Here is an 18,302-nt window from a genome sequence, read left to right on the forward strand (position 1 = left end):
ATGTTAACATAGTGTTACATATTCAGTCAAATATTAATATGAAGAAAAAAGATAATTGATAAACGATAAAGTGTGCTGGTCTTGTTTTTCCCTGTGTACAGCTCAGCAGTCTGATATTAATATCCTCTTCTATCATTTGGGCTAGGCCATTATCGACTTAAGCCACTTAATGTGTAACAAATAGCGAAAATAGATGGGGCGGCTACGGCTTGTAGATCGGCTATTTTCACAACCTTTGAAAAATATTGACATTATTTGCTTATAATGACATGTCCAAGAACAGGGATGCCATAGATAGATAGATCATTTTATTTCTGTGTCCTGCACACAAAGTGCCCAACCCTCATGGGTTTATAAGACACCATTTTACGTTTATAACATGTTTTACAATGTATTCACGTAGTACATTCAATTACATCTCAGAATTATACCTCAGAATTATACAGACTGTTCTGTCTTCTCTCCCAAGCTTGACAAATAAAATCTGCTACAACAAAAACTCCTTTAACAAAACATATCTCAAATTTTTCATAATCATTTAACTCAAGGAAATGTCCACAAATAGAAGACATCTCACTAACAAGGCCATATTAAAAGTCTTCAATGGTGTCCCTGATGGTTTTGGTTGACTAGTTACTCACTCTTGATTTGGCTTTGACATAAACGTGGTTCTCCATGTCATTGCTGGTTTTAGTGTGTGGGGTACCAGCCTTCCTCATCGCCTCTTCACTGGAAAGAGAAACAGTCAGATGAGTAGGCAGCAGACAAAACCGTTACTTAACAGTGATTCATATGTACCAATAACTGTGATTCACACGCATACCAATATCTTAGCCTTGGATCAAGACTATTATAGATGTACTTTATAGAGTCTGACTTTTACTTAGATATGCAAATGTCAAAATCGATTAAATACATCTATGATAGATAGCCTTGATCCAAGGCTCCAAGGCTACAGGCTATATTTCAGAGTTAAGAGTGAGATTTGAAGATCCTGTACCATTATGCCCACATACATTACACAAAAAAAAATATTAGCATAATTCCAATACAATATTCAGAACCACAGGCAAGAACTTTATACATCTAATAATGAGTAGTCAAATTAATTTGAAAAGCGAATGGTTATTATATCGAACAGGGGTCTTCAACAGGGGGTCCTCAGAGTTACTCCAAATCTTTCTGTGATAGGGTCTTTTTTTTCTCTCTTTTTTTTTTTACAATAACCACTTGAACCCTAGCATTCGTTCTCTGAGGAGAACTTTTGCCAAAAAATAGCAGATCTACAAGCTCACAACGCCTCGTAGATCGGCTATTTTCAGCAAAGAGGTTTGGTGTAGAGGGAAAAAAAAGAGCAGACCGAAAGGTCATGTTTACTTAGAATTGACGGTTTAAGTGGTCAAATGTCTGAAAATACATTAACATGGATCCACACTGACATGATGTTAGTGCTGTTAAAGCAAATCTATGAAGCTACCTATGAAATCTATGAAAAAGTTTAATCTGCAACAAATTGAGGTGGGGGGTCCCTGCTTCATCCGTTTCTCAGCTAGGGGGTCCTTGGCCTGAACAACGCTGAATACCCCCGATATAGGATATTGTTTGGACCCAAAGTGTTTAACTGAGGCCTCGGGATCTCTCTACAATAGATAAAACCCCACTATTTAATAAATATTGTGACTATATGAACGTTGATGACGTCACACGACTCACTGACCAACGAGGTTAGCTCGCTGGCTAACCTAGCATGCTAGCTAGCGTGCTAACATTAGCCTCCACCATACATAGCGGCTGCTGCGCCAAATTAGCTTAATATCATCATTTTGTTTTACATGCAAAATTAACAGAACGGGCTGGAAGGCCTAGTCAATTATTTAAGCTAATTGTTTCCCGTACTGCGGCACACACACATAGACACACACACACACAATAACCCAGCAGATGATGTTTAGCTTTGCAAAAAGAAAAAAAGAAAAACGGGCTTTAAAAAGCTACGGAAATAACGCATGTTTAAACGTATTGTAAGAGAAAAGAAAGGGGAAAAAAACAAGTCTCACATTTGCGTAACAACTTTTTGTCTAAACTGCGGGCTCCGCCAGTCGCTGTCTGGTCCGGGGACTTCCATGGCGGAGTGTTTATTTATGTTATAACTTAAAACAAGTCGTATATATGTCTCTATTATAGTTCCTCCTGGAGGTTGGACGATGTTGTTATCGATCCTCTGTGGACTGGAGGCTCTGCTGCTCTGACAAGCAGGGTTGCCAGGTTTTGGGAGAGAAATAAGCAGCTAGGTCTTTGCCCCAAAAAGCCCCAAAAAGAAGCGACTATTATTAGGCCACACGAGCAGTTTAAACCTTAAGAAAGCAGCTATATGCAGTTTATGTTTTTTCCCGGTTTTTGGTTACTTTATTTCGGTTTTAGGGTTAGGGTTAGGGTTAGGTTATTTAATTATAATAGGTTATTTGATAATTATTATGGTTAGGGTTAGGGTTATGGTTATGGTTCCTAATGTTAATAATGAAATATTTGTATCTTGAATTTAGTAAATTAACTGATAAAACATTAATTAATAATAACATATATATATTTTTTTTTACATTCACCAAAAAATCTGGTGAATCTTAGGTTGAGAACCACTGCATTAGATCAGCTATTTTCACACAAATCTTGTATGGTGGTGACCCTCGCACAAAATATTTTCAGATGGGGGTCCGTGGACAAAATAAATACATATTAATTTGGGGGTCCTCCTTGATCATGAAAAAATGTTTAAGAACCACTGGTTTAAACAACATTAGGAATCAAGCCCAAAATAAGCAACTACTTTGGAGACAAGCCCAAAAAACCGCAACCCGCAACTTCCAATATTTACAAGCTACTTTACAGAAAAACAAGCCCAATGTCGCTTATAATAAGCGGACATGGCAACACTGGTGACAAGCAAACACCGCCTCTGCCGCCTACCAACTCATTCTTCTTCTGGTGTGCGCGGGTGTAAAACCTATTTCATGGATTACCTCCACCTATAGGCAAGGCAAGGCAAGGCACGTTTGTACTATCTGGAGGACAGTGGTTTTCAAAGCTTTTCATTTCAGGTCTCCCATAAGACTCTTATAGTGTAAAACTGGTTCCATTTTACACTCTCTACCATTTTACACACTCTTAAAGAGAGTGAACAAAATGGAACCAGTTTTACACTCTCTCGGAGTCACAGGCCAGTGTTCCTGAGGAGGGTCCCCGGACCCCACTTTGAATAGTTACAAACCACTTATATAATGCAACATATTTTACAGCATATTATTTTATTGTATTATTAATTTATTTATTTTAATTACCACTTTTGTCCCTATTTTGGGCATGTCATTATACTTTCTTTTTTTGAATAACTGATCTACAAGCTCACAACACGTCACATCACAAGCTTAGATCAACTATTAGACCAATTGGGCTGAAATCGCTAAAGAACACTAAATATTTTTGTTATTCATGTAGGCTAGTGTATCCTTTATGCAAGTTCGATTCCAGGCCCTGAGCAAGACACTTAACCCCTAACTGCTCCCCCTGCGAGCAATCAGCTGGATGAAGCTAAACTGAATTTCTTCTGTGGGAGCAGGTAATTATCATTATGCTATCTATTTATTTTTATTTGTATATCTATCTATCGATCTATCGATCTATCGATCTATCGATCTATCGATCTATCGATCTATCTATCGATCTATCTATGTATGTATGTATCTATCTATGTATCATGAATTCACCTGTCCTTACTGTTCCTCTGTCACAAAACAAGTAATTAATTTACTGTGCATTTACAACACATAACTAATTGAACAAAGTGTTACCTTGTCAGGTTGATAGATTCTAATTAATGGATTTTTGTCTCTCATTGTGATTATATGTTGGCGATAATCTGTCCTTGTTCATTTTTCACTAAAAAGGATGCTCACAAAATGTAAATGTGTTCTATTTATGTATTCACAGTCTTCAGCAGCTCATGTTACAACCTATTAGTAGTCCAGAATCAAGCCATCTATTGTGTTTCATGACCAGCTCAATAAACAGAACATGACTCAGCCTTTGTTCAAACTCCCTGGAACTCATGCCGCTTGATGATGTACAGGAAATCCTGTGCCTGTGACCTTTTTTGTATTTTTTTTTAGCTGATGGCTTCCAACACCCATCATGATCATGTAATTTAATACATCTCACAAGAACATATAAACAAATATTTTCTTATAATTTTAACCACCATTCTTTGACTGGAGGAACACAGGGGTCAATACTAGGCCCGCTCCCTTTTCCCCTCTACAAACATTATGTCTTCGGCGAAATTAGCCGTGCGTTGCTTTGCAATGTGTGTGTGAGCTTGTAGATTGAGGATTTATTAAAGGCAACTGCACTCTTAACTGAGGTGTCAAGAGATAGATGCGCTCGGTCGGCGCAGTGGTAAAGTACCTGCCCACTACCACAGAGGTTGTGTGTTTGATTCCTCGATTCCTCCACCAACTCCACCGTGGTGCAGCTGGCTTTGTTGGGCGTCTTTACGAATACAATTGGCCCGTGTTCACGGGAAGGAAGCCGGCTAAGCGGGGGGGGGGGGATAATTGCCACTGCAGGTAATAATAAGGTAATAAGGTTCCCAGGCCTGCAAAGACCTTAAACTGACCATCAGCCTGAAAAAGACAAATGTTCTCGGACAGAACACTGAGGCCCCACCAGTCATCACCATCGACAACTATGAACTAGATGCCGTCCATCAGTTCACCTACCTCGGGTCAACTATCAGTGATAACCTGACCCTGGACATTGAAATCGACAAGAGGATCGGGAAAGCAGCAACAACACTCTCCCGTCTCACCAAACGAGTGTGGGAAAACACAAAGCTGACAGTTAAAACCAAAATGGCAGTGTACAACGCCTGCGTTGTCAGCACGCTACTGTATGGCAGCGAGACGTGGCCAACCTATGCCAGGCAGGAGAGAAGACTCAACTCCTTCCATATGAGAAGCCTCCGCCGCATCCTGGGCATATCCTGGCAAGACAAAGTGTGCAACACGGATGTTTTGACGCGTGCTGGTCTCCCCAGCATGTACACACAGCTCAGACAGCGCAGGCTGCGCTGGCTGGGCCATGTGCATCGTATGGAGGACGGTCGCATTCCCAAAGACCTCCTCTATGGAGAACTGGCATGTGGGAGGAGAACAACAGGTCGTCCCCACCTGCGCTACAGAGATGTCTGTAAGAGAGACATGAAGGCCCTTGACATCAACACCAAATCCTGGGAAACTCTTGCATCTGACCGCACAAAGTGGAGAAGTACCATATACCAACACCTCATGACAGGGGGAAAAAACCTGTCAGATGCAGCGAAAGACAAGAGGGCCCGAAGAAAAGAGCGGAACAACGAAGACAGACCAACAACCACATACATATGCGATCTCTGTGACCGAGACTGCCACTCCCGCATAGGGCAATTCAGTCATAAGAGACGCTGTTCCAGACCAGACCCGTAGGATGTGCAAAACCATGGTCAACCCTGACCGACGGAGGCCTATGATGGGGGGGAAGGTAATACAACAGACTGGGGCAGCACCTGTCAGCAGGGAGTGTTTGGCGGGAGGAGTAGGCTCTATGTCCTCCCGGTGGGGGCCCCTCACTGGCAGGCGAGTCAGTAGGATACAACACACAAATGTGTGTGGGAGAGAAATGTTGTGGCAAAACAACTATGTTGGAGGTAAAAGGTCAAATCTTCCTAAATATGTTTATTTTCCTATAAAATAATGCAAGACATTAACATTTTAGAGTTGTTACTAATTAATCAATTTACAGATTTAGAGTATTAGTCTAAAAATAAGTTGTGACACTGGGAGGGGAATAATTTGTTCTCTTGTGACTCCTTGAGAATTCAATTTTGCTCAGTTCTCAGAAGGATGAAGCAATAATGTTAAATGGTGGGTTTCATATAGGCTAACATTGCAAGTAGGTCAGTAAGTTATCAATCAACTATTGCTTGAAGATTTGGGTGGTCCTTAAAAGTGTTTGATGCAGACATTTGGTTTACTTGCATAATGTTTTCCCGCCGGCATGCTCTCTTGTTCCTCTAAATTATTCTAAGGACGAATGTGAATGCCTCAATGGTAGGAAGAGAACAATCCTATATTAAAATTGCCACAGGCACACCATTGCTCCGAACAAATGCTGTTCAGGGATCTGCCATGACAATAGTTACACCAAAAATATAAAAAAATAAATTGCACACATGTGGGGCAATACAGCAGTGTTCCAGCAATTTCTAACATTTCAAATGGATATAACTCGGTGACCATTGCTCTGAACAATGCAATACAGGACTACATTTGAAGGCTGTGTGTAGTGGCCTGAAAATCTAGTAATTTATAAATCCTGTAACTGTGGCAATTGTGTGATTGAGGCTTTATGCAGTCCTATGTAAGTAAGTATAAGTATGAGAGTATACTGCCACCTGGCGGTAAGTAAACATGATTATTGTAGAGAAGGCAATGGGCCTCATGCAGCAATAAGTTCCTAATGTTTCCTCTTACATTTCTTCCTAAGTGAATTCCTAAGAGAAGTTGTGTCAGATTCATGAAACGTTCTTAAAAGGCAGAATTGTTCGTAACTATGTTCTTGATGATGATGAATCCCAATCCTCGTAACTTGAAGGGGTGTGCCAGTTCATCCTAATTACCATAGGGAGCCGCCCCACCAATCCCCATATAAGGCATGACTGCATGGCTCTGCCTGCAGTCACACCTGTGTGTGATTGCTGCACACAGAAATCACAGGAAATCACACACACAAATAAAATTGAGAGAATGAAGTAAAGAATACCTAAACTATAAGTCTACAGATGGTGGAACACCAGACTCCAAACATAAAAATAAATAAATTAATAGATCTGTGGAAGTACTTCTGAAGTGAACAGCAAATTATTGTATTTAATTAATTAATGTATTTTATCATTTCTCTCACATGAATCAACATATCACCACTAGACATCAATGTACATTTGCTGAAATTAGCTGTTAAAAATGTTATTCATATTTCATGTTCAGGAGTAGCGTGGATATAAAACATTTTATTACTGAAAGCTGGTGGGTGGATATGGAGGGTAGCAGCTGCTTGGTATGTAATGGGGTTGAAATAGGGGTGTGGTGGGTGATATGGTGGTGCAAGGAGGGGTGTAGGGGGCTATGTGGGGGGTATGGGGATGGGTATGACGGGTGGGTAGGCTATAGGGGGGCTTTCAGGTAGGAAGGGGACTGGAAAATGGGGGTGTGGCGAATGTCGGGGATATGGGGGTGGGGGTATGGGGGGCGATGAGGGTGGGGTGGGTGGGGTGGGTGGGGGGTTATGGGGTAGGTATGGGGCTTGGGCTTCAACTCAACCGGGTCCGTTTGGGTTAGATTGTAATTTCAGACCCGTCTCAAACATTTTCATGTCAAGGACCCCCAAATTGACATGCATTTGGCTGCAGACCCCCACCTGAAAATATTTTCTGCCAGGGAAAATGTTTCAAGATTTATCAAAATGTCTCGAAAATAGCCGATCTACAAGCTCAAAATGGCCAGTAATGGGACGTGTTGTGAGCTTGTAGATCGGCTATTTTCAAACAAAGGATAAAATAGGGTTAAAGTGATTAAACTGTTCTTCGTTTGCTGTGGACCCCCTGAAACTCCCTGAAGGACCCCTGGGGGTCCCCAGACCACACTTTGAGAACCACTGCTCTAAAGATATGATAAGAAATATTATTGTAATTTAAATCCTATATTATACAACTGTAGAATTGAAGAAACTTCGAGAATTAATTATTTTTGCACAAATATGTCACACTTAAGAACTCAAAGGCCAGCCTAAGAGTGCTCATCAGTGTGTGTAGATTCTGTTCTTACCTGAGAACAGATCACAGCTAAGAAAACATTGGAGTATACCAAAATCTTCTTAAAAACCTCTTAAATGGGTCTAAGAAAAAAAATCCTCTTAAGAAAGTGTGCGTAGATTCTGTTCTTACCTAAGAACATATCACAGCTAAGAAAACATTGGAGTATACCAAAATCTTCTTAAAAACTTCTTAAGTGGGTTTAAGAAGAAATTTCCTCTTAAGTACCGTTGCTGAATGAGGCCCATTGAGACTAACACAAAGAAAAATACTTATATCACATCCCAATATCTTCATATTTTTCATTCCTTTCCTAAATCACCTGGTGCAATTATCTAAACAAAATATTTAATATGATGAAGATTGAAATTCTTCTTTAGGAATAACACCTTGAGTTGTAACATCTTGATTTTGAGGGGTCCTAAACACAATTGAAAAAACACAACAAAATAAAACAACTACAAGCACTTCAACCAAACAAACTCATAACAACAAACAAAACAATACAACCAAACACAAAGTATTAAACTCCAGCCAGGTAAAAGTTAAATATGGCTGTGTTATTGTTTAGAATATTAATTATATGGTAATAGTGTAATACTAGTCTAGATTATTAGGCTACTAATGTTGGTGGGAGAAAAAGACACTGATAGGACTCAAATGCTGAATAGGGCATTCCACTCCAATAGAGATTTCCAAAAATATTTATTTAATTCTGTGAAAAAAAAAGGTATTTATTAAATATAGTATATCATATAATTACATATTCCATTTTTTTCACAGAATAAAATGTTTTATGGTCATGATTCACCAGGACTCTGGATGGCTTGATTCTAGGCTTAAAATAATTGATATAAATAATTGTGTAGATCTATATGGGAAAAAAATGATATAAAAAAATGATATAAATAGCTACTACATGACATGTATGTTGTGTGCATTTGGGGGGTATTGGGTTTCCAGAGCAAAGCTGCTGCAGATATTTTGTTAACACTTTACTTAAAGGTCATGTCTATAATGCATTTGCGCTTATAAGGCATTATAACACTCGTTATAAATGCTTATAATCATGTATGACATGACAATGTTTGAGATATAAGTGCTGGTTATAATGCATTATATGCTCAGCGGAACAGCACATTATAACTATCTTAACTGAAGTTATATTTCATATACATAAGCATTTATAACTTATATTATGCCCTGCATTATAGATAGATATTATAACCCTGACTAGCCACACCGTATTTTTTAACAAGTGCTTTGTAGGCTATTGCCAACTGACTAGCTTTACATTAATTTACTTCTCCCAGTCTGTGCTTATGGAATGTAAAAATCTTTTAAATAAATAAGTGGCTGGCTCTTAAAAGAGCCGTTTTGGGGTTCGGGCAGTGATAGATCAGTTTAAGCACGTTCTCCACGGATACGACGGGCCAGCTGGATGTCTTTGGGCATGATGGTCACTCTCTTGGCGTGGATGGCGCACAGGTTGGTGTCCTCGAACAGACCGACCAGATAAGCCTCGGCTGACTCCTGGAGAGCCATGACGGCGGAGCTCTGGAAACGCAGGTCGGTCTTGAAGTCCTGTGCGATCTCCCTCACCAGGCGCTGGAAGGGCAGCTTACGGATCAGCAGCTCGGTAGATTTCTGGTATCGACGGATCTCCCTCAGAGCCACAGTACCAGGCCTGTAACGGTGAGGCTTCTTCACTCCACCGGTTGCCGGCGCGCTCTTACGAGCTGCCTTGGTGGCGAGCTGCTTCCTGGGGGCTTTGCCACCGGTGGACTTGCGGGCGGTCTGCTTGGTTCTTGCCATTTTTCTCACTCAGCAAGGCGAAGTTAAGAGTTGTGCTGAGACACATTCAAAATGCTGCTTTTATTACAGCGGCGCTGAGACGCCGTCTTTCTCTGATTGGTCTCTGGTCAGGAACCTCCTTCTTTGGGAGGAGCCGCTCGCGCCACTAGTACTGATTGGAGGGGAGCGCATACATACTCAAACCGCGCTTTCATTCGTTTATGTGATTGGTGGGGCGCTCACAGACAGTACTAAGTTGAACATGAGCCAGGGACTCATGTTCCGGACTCAAACGCGCGCCCGTTTGCATGTATTAGCTCCAAACCGCCAAGAAATGAATCATTCATTTTAAACGAACTCCACCAAAAGGCTCTTTTAAGGGACACCCACTGCCACTGTTTCACCCTAAGAGTCTTCCACTCCCTGCAATCAGTGCAATGCATGTTGTTTCAATTTAACTCATCCCAATGAAAATATTGAGTTAAAGATAATGCATCTTTTTCTATTGCAGTTAAGAATTTGCGTTAATCATACAATCACAAATCTAATGAGCTGACGTTTGCGGATATTGGAAAATAGTTATATTTTGATTATGAAAGGTGAAGAGTACGTCACTAACTGGCAACTATAGTCCCACACCAACGTGGATTATTAATGAAGACTGACAACTAGAGGTTGCCTGCCTACATTTTCAAATATACTGCACACGTCATGCCCCTTATTGGCCACTAGATGGGAGTGTTCATTCACCTAACTTGATCCTTTTATGCTAGATGTTCTGTAATGTTAGTCAATTAGTGATTTTATTAACCCAGTGCAATAGAAATAAACTGCTATCTTTAAATTAATATCACCGGGATGAGTGTTTGAAACATGCACAGAGTGTGAAAGAGACTCTTAAGGTGAAATAGTGGGTGGCTCTTAAAAGAGCCTTTGTGTGGTTTGTCAAACGAACAGAGATTTATTTCTTGGCGGCTTTCTCGGTCTTCTTGGGGAGCAGAACAGCCTGGATGTTGGGCAGCACACCGCCCTGAGCGATGGTCACTCCACCCAGCAGCCTGTTGAGCTCCTCGTCGTTGCGGACGGCCAGCTGGAGATGACGGGGGATGATGCGAGACTTCTTGTTGTCACGAGCAGCGTTTCCAGCCAGCTCTAGGATCTCAGCGGTCAGATACTCGAGAACAGCCGCCAAATAGACGGGGGCGCCGGCACCGACACGCTGGGCATAGTTGCCTTTACGCAGCAGCCTGTGAACACGACCGACAGGGAACTGGAGCCCGGCACGAGATGAGCGGGTCTTGGCCTTCGCCCTGGACTTCCCTCCGGTTTTGCCTCGTCCTGACATTTTTCTACTTTATTTTTTGAGTTAGACTACGAAGAATTGTGCTTGTACATAGGAACACGAAACCTTTTATATCTTCAACTCAGTGCTGTCTGTGTGGGCCCCACCAATCATAAATATGAATGAGAGCGCGGGCTGACTGTGTATGAGCGCCCCACCAATCAGCACTAGACTCGTGCCGTGATCGGTTCCTCCCAGTCTAAACTGTGGTTCCTCCCCAAACAAGGAGGTTCCTGACCAGAGACCAATCAGAGAAAGACGGCGTCTCTCAGTCAATGACCAGTTTTAGACAGTTATCAGTCATCTCTTCATCCTAATGGGTTATTTACATTTTACAAAGTGTACAATCAGAGACGACATGGTAAATGGTCGCATAAGTAAAGGACAATGATTTGGTGCTACAAAGTATAACTTTAAAGCTTTAAATCTGGCATGTATATAGTGCTACTAAAATAACATTGTCAGTATTAGTGGTGAAGCTAAATAAAAAGGTACAACTAACCAACATGTACAACAGGCTGCTGTGAATAGGGTCCATTGTAATGATGAACACATTTTAAAACATTACTGGGACTTTAGAGTGACATGTAACAATAGTACATTAATACAATTGTTATAATTAATGTTATTAAGTTGTAATATAATCAAAAGTAAAACTGTTTGTTGAACATAATGCCGTTTCTGTGTGATGTATCAGTATGTAGATATGCCAAGGCTGTTAGATTTGATTAACAAAATAAAATAGTTCATATTGAATATGCATATTTATATTCTCTTAATATCTATTGCTACATTATATTTTGTTAATTAATTAATTATTATGTATCACTTCTGTTCTCTTGCACATCATACACCTATATTGGATCATTATGATTATACATATAAATATAAATAAATAAATAAATATATATATATATATATATTAATGCATGTATGTTCGCATGTAATATACATACCAATAAATATCATTGTTTGTCAAATTACCATATTTAATTTGTATGGGCAGCCTTATTTATGTATCTAAAACTCACACCCAATGCTTGTAACTGTTGTGATGTTGTCATAGTCGACTTTAACCATGCTTTTTGCCATTAATATTTTCTCGAAAATAGCAGATCTACAAGATCACAACACCTACCAATAAAGGCTTTGTGGCCTGATGTGGCCTCTTTTGGGGATAGTTTTCATATACCTTGTTTAGTTGCTTATTTCTCTTGCAAAATCAATCATTAGTTCTCACTGCTGACAATCACATGATTTCCCCCCTCTTTGCTCAATTGAGTAAATAACCAATCCTATATGCGCAAATATATTTAAAAAAAAATAATAATAAATATATATATATATATATGAGAAAAGGAACTCTTTAAATAAAGTTGTGGGTGGCTCTTAAAAGAACCTTTGTGGGGTAAACTAGACAGGTTGCTGTGTGGACGTTTACTTCTTCTTAGCAGCTGTCTTCTTTGGTTTCGCCACCTTGGGCTTTACTGCCTTCTTTGCTGGTGTTTTCTTTACGGCAACGGGCTTCTTCACTTTCTTGGGACTCTTGGCCGCCTTCTTGGGGCTCTTGGCTGCTGGTTTCTTTGCAGCTGCAGGCTTCTTTACCTTCTTGGGAGATTTCTTAGCGGCTGCGGGCTTCTTGGCTGCTGCCTTCTTGGGGGATTTCTTTGCCGCGGCGGGTTTCTTGGCTGCCGGCTTCTTGGGTTTGACTGCCTTCTTAGCGGGTTTCTTTACCTTCTCTTCAGCCTTCTTGTTGAGCTTGAAGGATCCAGACGCACCGGTACCCTTGGTCTGGAGCAGGGTGCCCTTTGCCACCAGGCTCTTCACGGCAATCTTGACGCGGCTGTTCTTCTTCTCCACGTCGTAGCCACCGGCGGCCAGAGCCTTCTTGAGGGCGGCCAGAGACACACCGCTCCTCTCCTTGGAAGCGCTCACAGCCTTGACGATGAGCTCCTGGACGCTGGGACCGACCTTCACGGGCTTGGCCGCGGCCTTCTTCTTGGCTACTTTAGCCGGGGAGGCAGCTGGGGCTGGAGCGACTTCTGCCATTGTCTTCTGGTTGGTGTTTCAGATGCACTGATTGAACTAAAGTCTTAGTAGAGACAGATGTCATAGAGGAGGAGGGGGTGGAATTTAAAGGATGTGTGAGAACCATGTAGACTCAACCCACTGGGTCAGTGCTCTGTGTGCTGCAAAATACCGAAGACTTGTGTTTTCTCCACAACTAAAACCAAATAAAATACAGACGGAGAAATGGATTTAAGTCAAAACAACAAATGGAGCAGATAGCAGACAAGTTTCACTTCATAATCAAATCATGTGGAGCGCTGAGGACTCCTGCGTTTTGTTTGGAGACGTTAAAAACCTCACATATACACCATTACAAGGAGAGTAGTTTGCCAGCTTTCCTCTGTCATTTGTCGTTTAAAATAGTTTAAACATAGAATATCCAATTCCCTATTTGCTGCAGATCAAGCTGAGATGTCTGACTTTGGAATAACAGTTAAACAGATCCTCTTTGGCAAAGCGTTTTGTTTTAAATTTCAGATTTTCCAGTGTCTGCAAACACAGTGTTGCTGTTGTCCTTCCCTGTGGCATGGAGACTTATGAGAGGATGGCCAGTTGAGAGCAAGATCCACTTTTCCAATGGTGCCAACACAGCACACCATTTACAAGCAATTTACATAGCACATGTATACCCAGATTGCTTCATAATCTATTATAATAGGCAATATGGGTATACAATATATCTTCTTTAATTGTATCAAAGGGAATACGGTAGCCAAGGAGCACAGCAGAGGAAAATAAACACCACATGTGTTTCAGTTAAATGTGTTAATGTACATTAGCTGGCCACCACTGACACCTAAATTAATTATGGCAATTAATGCCATGACCAGTGTTCAGCTGTCAAAATGACTGCTGTGAAAGAGGTCTGTGCTAGACTGCTAATAGGTCTAACTTAATATTAGAAATGTTGACAGCTAGAATGTTTTGAGTGAAAACGGATGAAGTAAAATAATGCTATCATGCCCAATTTCCTTTTGACTCCATTATGTTTTGGTCTGTATGCCTATCCAATATATTAGAGTAAATAGCAGAGTAAATTGACATCTAGTCGATACAATCTGTGAAGTACTCTGGCATCAAAATAAATTGATGGGGTTCTGGTCAAAAAAAAAAAAAAAAAAATATATATATATATATATATATATATATATATATACACACACACACAATATTTAACAGAATAACCCTAAGTCTGAATCGACAACCATAACAGAAGCTATATCACATTTTAATACACGGCAGTTCACCATCTTTAGAAACATGCATCTGTAATTAAAGTCTATGCATAACCAAATAAATGTTACACTTCAGAGTGCTCTGATGTTTACACGAGCCATACTGTGGTCATGTTTTATACAATTGAAAAATACATTTTTTTTTAACATATCGCTACAATCTGTGAAGCTAAGATACGAATATCATTTGGTCATTACATGTACGGCAGTGTCATCTCAGCAACTCATTTAAAAAAGTGCTTATAAGCTAAATAAAAAGCTAATTTAAATGATGCGAATCAACTCTTTATTGAAGAGATGGGTGGTCCTTAAAAGGACCTTTGTGTTTAGAGCAGACGTTAACAGTTTACTTGGCGCTGGTGTACTTGGTCACAGCCTTCGTGCCCTCAGACACGGCGTGCTTGGCCAGCTCACCGGGGAGCAGCAGGCGGACGGCGGTCTGAATCTCCCTGGACGTGATGGTGCGGCGCTTGTTGTAGTTAGCCAGTTTAGAGGCTTCACCGGCGATGCGCTCAAAGATGTCGTTGACAAAGGAGTTCATGATGCCCATGGCCTTGGAAGAGATACCGGTGTCAGGGTGGACCTGCTTCATCACTTTGTAGATGTAGATAGCGTAGCTCTCCTTCCTGGACTTTCTGCGCTTCTTACCGCCTTTGGCTGCCGTCTTGGTGACCGCTTTCTTGGAGCCCTTCTTGGGCGCTGGCTTTGCAACTTCAGGCATTGTACAGTTCTCTTTCAGAAGGATTGGAGAAGATGTGACGTCCTAGGTGCGTCTCACCAGTATTTATACCAACTCAGATGCAAATGAAGTGTGCGACTCCCAGCACATGATTGGGTGATTCTGCCAGGAGGGAGGTGTCTTTGTTTCTGCTAAATGTTTTCCCTCCTACATGCTCCCTCTAAGTGCAAGAGGGACAACAACGTATACTATAGGTACATTCAGGGTATAATTGAATGGAATAATTATATGCAACGCTCCCATTGAAAATTCCAGTTGTAACACAGTTTATATCAATGCAGCACATAATCATCTATTAAGCCAGTCTGTGTTTATCTTGAACATGAAGATACAATAATTACATTATAATTCCAAAGCAGACTATTGCTAGTAACCTCACATGATACTTCCGATCCGATCGGTGGCCATCAAGCCCCCAGAGTTGCTGAGAAACATTGAAGCTGCCACCCCAGTGGCCAAAGCTGGAACTGCAGGCGGGGAGAAATACATGCACGCGCAAAACATACTGAGATATTTATATTTATACATATAAATATGTAAACATATTATACATACATACATATGCATTTACATATAAATATGCATCTCGAGTGTATTTAATAAATATCTCGCGTTCAATCCTTGACACACGGGCTGCCGTAGAACGCAAAAAGGACACTAGTGCGCACGCTCATAACTCTATGGGGGGTCAAAATCGAACCAATAATTCTACTTCCGGCAGGTTTCCGGGTGCTTCAAAACGCCAGTGAGCACATTCATTGAAATGATAGCTGGGGGCGGGGCAATCCGCCCTCTAGTTATATAGAGCGTCGCAGTTCCCGCCCACTTCCTTTTTTTTTTGGTGCCGGAAGAAAAAACTCAATGCATTTTTCCATTGACATTTCCAAAAATATTTATATCTATTAATTTAAGCCTCGAATCAAGCCATCATGAGATGACATGAATCATGACCATAAACGGTTGATTCTGTGATTTTTTTTTGTTGAAAACGGCAAAACAAAGGGTATTTATTAAATATAGTATATCATATAATTAAATATAAAATAAAAAAAAATCACAGAAAAAAACGTTTTATGGTCATGATTCATGTCATCTCGTGATGGCTTGATTCGAGGCTTAAATTAATAGATATAAATATTTTTGGAAATGTCAATGGAAAAATGCATTGAGTTTTTTCTTCCGGCACCAAAAAAAACAGGAAGTGGGCGGGAACTGCGACGCTCTATTATACCTCTATGGTGGCCATTTTCTCATAGTTATACAACATAATGTATCAGAGTTAGGCCCGTAACGATACAGTAACTGCATCGATGCATCGTTTAAAAAAAAAAACGATGTATCGTATCGTTCTAAATGAACCTGTATCGTTCATGTATCGTATCGACAACCAAGTATCGTGATACATATCGAATCGTTGTTAAAACGTATCGTTACACCCCTAATTCTACCTCATCAGTTGTTGCAAAATAACCTTATACAGAATATGCACTTTATTTTCTTGAATTTGAGTAGACTAGAGTGATCTAAAGTTGTCTAATTGTATTTATTTGCTTATTTTGCTGTGGATTTGCTGTGGATTTGTTGTGGATCATAGAATGATTCAATTTGAATCATTAATTTATTTCATTATATGTTGAGGTGAATTCTGGTTGGTTTGAAGGTGCAGTAAAAAACTATTTTGAAGGTGCAATGAACAATTGTTCTGAAGGTACAATGAAATGTTTTTGAAGGTGCAGTTAAAAAACAAGTCAAATAAAATGTGCATTTGGCAATGCCATTAAATTGCTGTTTGTTTACTTATTATATTTATATCCATAATCAACCCCTACAGGAAAATAATTGAGGAATTTTGTACTATATCACACAGACTTTTTGGGTAAATAAATAGTTACTATATCGATTTTAAATCACTGAATCGAATCGTATCGTTCCAAATTAACCTGTCCTGTATCGTTCATGTATATCGTATCGACTAAGTCATTGAATCGAAATGTATCGTATCGTTCTAAATGAACCTGTATCGTTCATGTATCGTATCGACAACCAAGTATCGTGATACATATCGAATCGTTGTTAAAACGTATCGTTACACCCCTAATCAGAGTGCAGTACACCTCCCAACCGATAGGGTAATTGAAATCATTAAGGAGGAAATACGGAGAAAATAGCCACCAATCTGATTAAAATGCTTTTTATTGGAAACCATACATTATTGTAACATCCGTGGCCAATGAGGTATGAACTTTATATTTGAAAGCTGAACGTTTATGTAGATGTACGGACCAAAAAGGGAGAAAGTGCAAACACTAGGTCTAAGTTTATCCAGGACTGTCACAATATAAGTCATGTTTCAGGGCTATCAGAGCGAGCTTTCTTCCAAATTGGATTCTCCATTTAATATAAAAAATATTTTAGAGATTGTATTATATTTGAGCGGTAAATTTAAACAGACATTTATTACTGTTTGTAGTGCTTGCAAAGGAATACTCTGTATTGAAAGTGTGGGCGGCTCTTAAAAGAGCCTTTGGGTTGTTGGTAGATCAAGTCAGCATTATTAACCTCCGAAGCCGTACAGAGTGCGTCCCTGTCTCTTCAGAGCATAGACAACATCCATGGCGGTCACGGTCTTTCTCTTAGCGTGCTCGGTGTAGGTGACGGCGTCACGGATCACGTTCTCTAGGAAAACCTTGAGGACACCTCGAGTCTCCTCGTAGATCAGACCGGAGATACGCTTAACGCCGCCACGGCGAGCCAGACGGCGGATAGCGGGCTTGGTGATTCCCTGGATGTTATCACGAAGCACTTTGCGATGGCGCTTGGCGCCTCCTTTTCCAAGACCTTTTCCTCCCTTGCCACGCCCAGACATTTTTGCTTTAGTAGAAGATACAAAAGTGAATGACTCTACTACTAAAATACATGTCTATTTATATGTGTTCTGAGGACGTAAAAGAGGACAGGAAGACCTCGCTGTGTGGGTGGTGCCAAAAGCTGCAGCCCCGCCCCCATACCAGTCTTAAACCCATGCAGCCACTTCACTCTGGAATGTGTGAATGACCCAGTTTAGCTTCATATGGACACATACACATTTTCTGATGACTCGACTCCCTTTGTTCTAATACAGAGATAGCTCCATAAAGAACCTCTCACTCCGCTATACAGCTCCGAGATGAGGTTCTATGTCGTTACCTTCCAGAATCGGGTATACGTCCGCCAAGGCTCCGC

General features: G+C 40.6%; 6 protein-coding genes across 9 annotated transcripts in view; all 6 read right to left on the minus strand.

Moving 5' to 3' along the window:
* Positions 1 to 2,251, minus strand: part of med15 (mediator complex subunit 15) — a 29,177-nt gene extending 26,926 nt beyond the window's left edge. For all 4 annotated transcript variants that reach the window (XM_080446755.1, XM_080446757.1, XM_080446756.1 and 1 more), the window contains exons 1-2: positions 2,058 to 2,251; positions 642 to 729 (exon numbers count right to left, since the gene is read on the minus strand). In XM_080446755.1, the coding sequence (XP_080302881.1) occupies positions 642 to 729; positions 2,058 to 2,125 (156 nt within the window). In that variant the 5' untranslated portion in view covers positions 2,126 to 2,251. The remainder of the gene's footprint in view (positions 1 to 641; positions 730 to 2,057) is intronic.
* Positions 2,252 to 9,304: 7,053 nt separating this feature from the next.
* LOC308098435 (histone H3.2) lies at positions 9,305 to 9,715 on the minus strand (the record flags this gene model as incomplete). The annotated part of the gene is made up of 1 exon (XM_080446787.1): positions 9,305 to 9,715. The coding sequence occupies one exon, from the start codon at positions 9,713 to 9,715 to the stop codon at positions 9,305 to 9,307; it is 411 nt and encodes a 136-aa protein (XP_080302913.1).
* Positions 9,716 to 10,655: 940 nt separating this feature from the next.
* Positions 10,656 to 11,039, minus strand: LOC308098438 (histone H2A-like; the record flags this gene model as incomplete). Its single annotated transcript, XM_080446790.1, has 1 exon — positions 10,656 to 11,039. The coding sequence occupies one exon, from the start codon at positions 11,037 to 11,039 to the stop codon at positions 10,656 to 10,658; it is 384 nt and encodes a 127-aa protein (XP_080302916.1).
* Positions 11,040 to 12,473: 1,434 nt separating this feature from the next.
* LOC308098425 (histone H1-like) lies at positions 12,474 to 13,085 on the minus strand (the record flags this gene model as incomplete). The annotated part of the gene is made up of 1 exon (XM_080446774.1): positions 12,474 to 13,085. One exon carries the CDS (start codon positions 13,083 to 13,085, stop codon positions 12,474 to 12,476), a length of 612 nt encoding a protein of 203 aa, XP_080302900.1.
* Positions 13,086 to 14,687: 1,602 nt separating this feature from the next.
* On the minus strand, positions 14,688 to 15,062 carry LOC308098442 (histone H2B-like; the record flags this gene model as incomplete). Its single annotated transcript, XM_080446794.1, has 1 exon — positions 14,688 to 15,062. One exon carries the CDS (start codon positions 15,060 to 15,062, stop codon positions 14,688 to 14,690), a length of 375 nt encoding a protein of 124 aa, XP_080302920.1.
* A 2,572-nt stretch (positions 15,063 to 17,634) lies between these two features.
* Positions 17,635 to 17,946, minus strand: LOC308098445 (histone H4; the record flags this gene model as incomplete). Its single annotated transcript, XM_080446797.1, has 1 exon — positions 17,635 to 17,946. One exon carries the CDS (start codon positions 17,944 to 17,946, stop codon positions 17,635 to 17,637), a length of 312 nt encoding a protein of 103 aa, XP_080302923.1.
* Positions 17,947 to 18,302: the final 356 nt, after the last annotated feature.

Source organism: Gymnoscopelus braueri (genome assembly GCF_963280865.1).
Source record: "Gymnoscopelus braueri genome assembly, chromosome: 13".
Lineage (NCBI taxonomy): Eukaryota > Metazoa > Chordata > Actinopteri > Myctophiformes > Myctophidae > Gymnoscopelus > Gymnoscopelus braueri.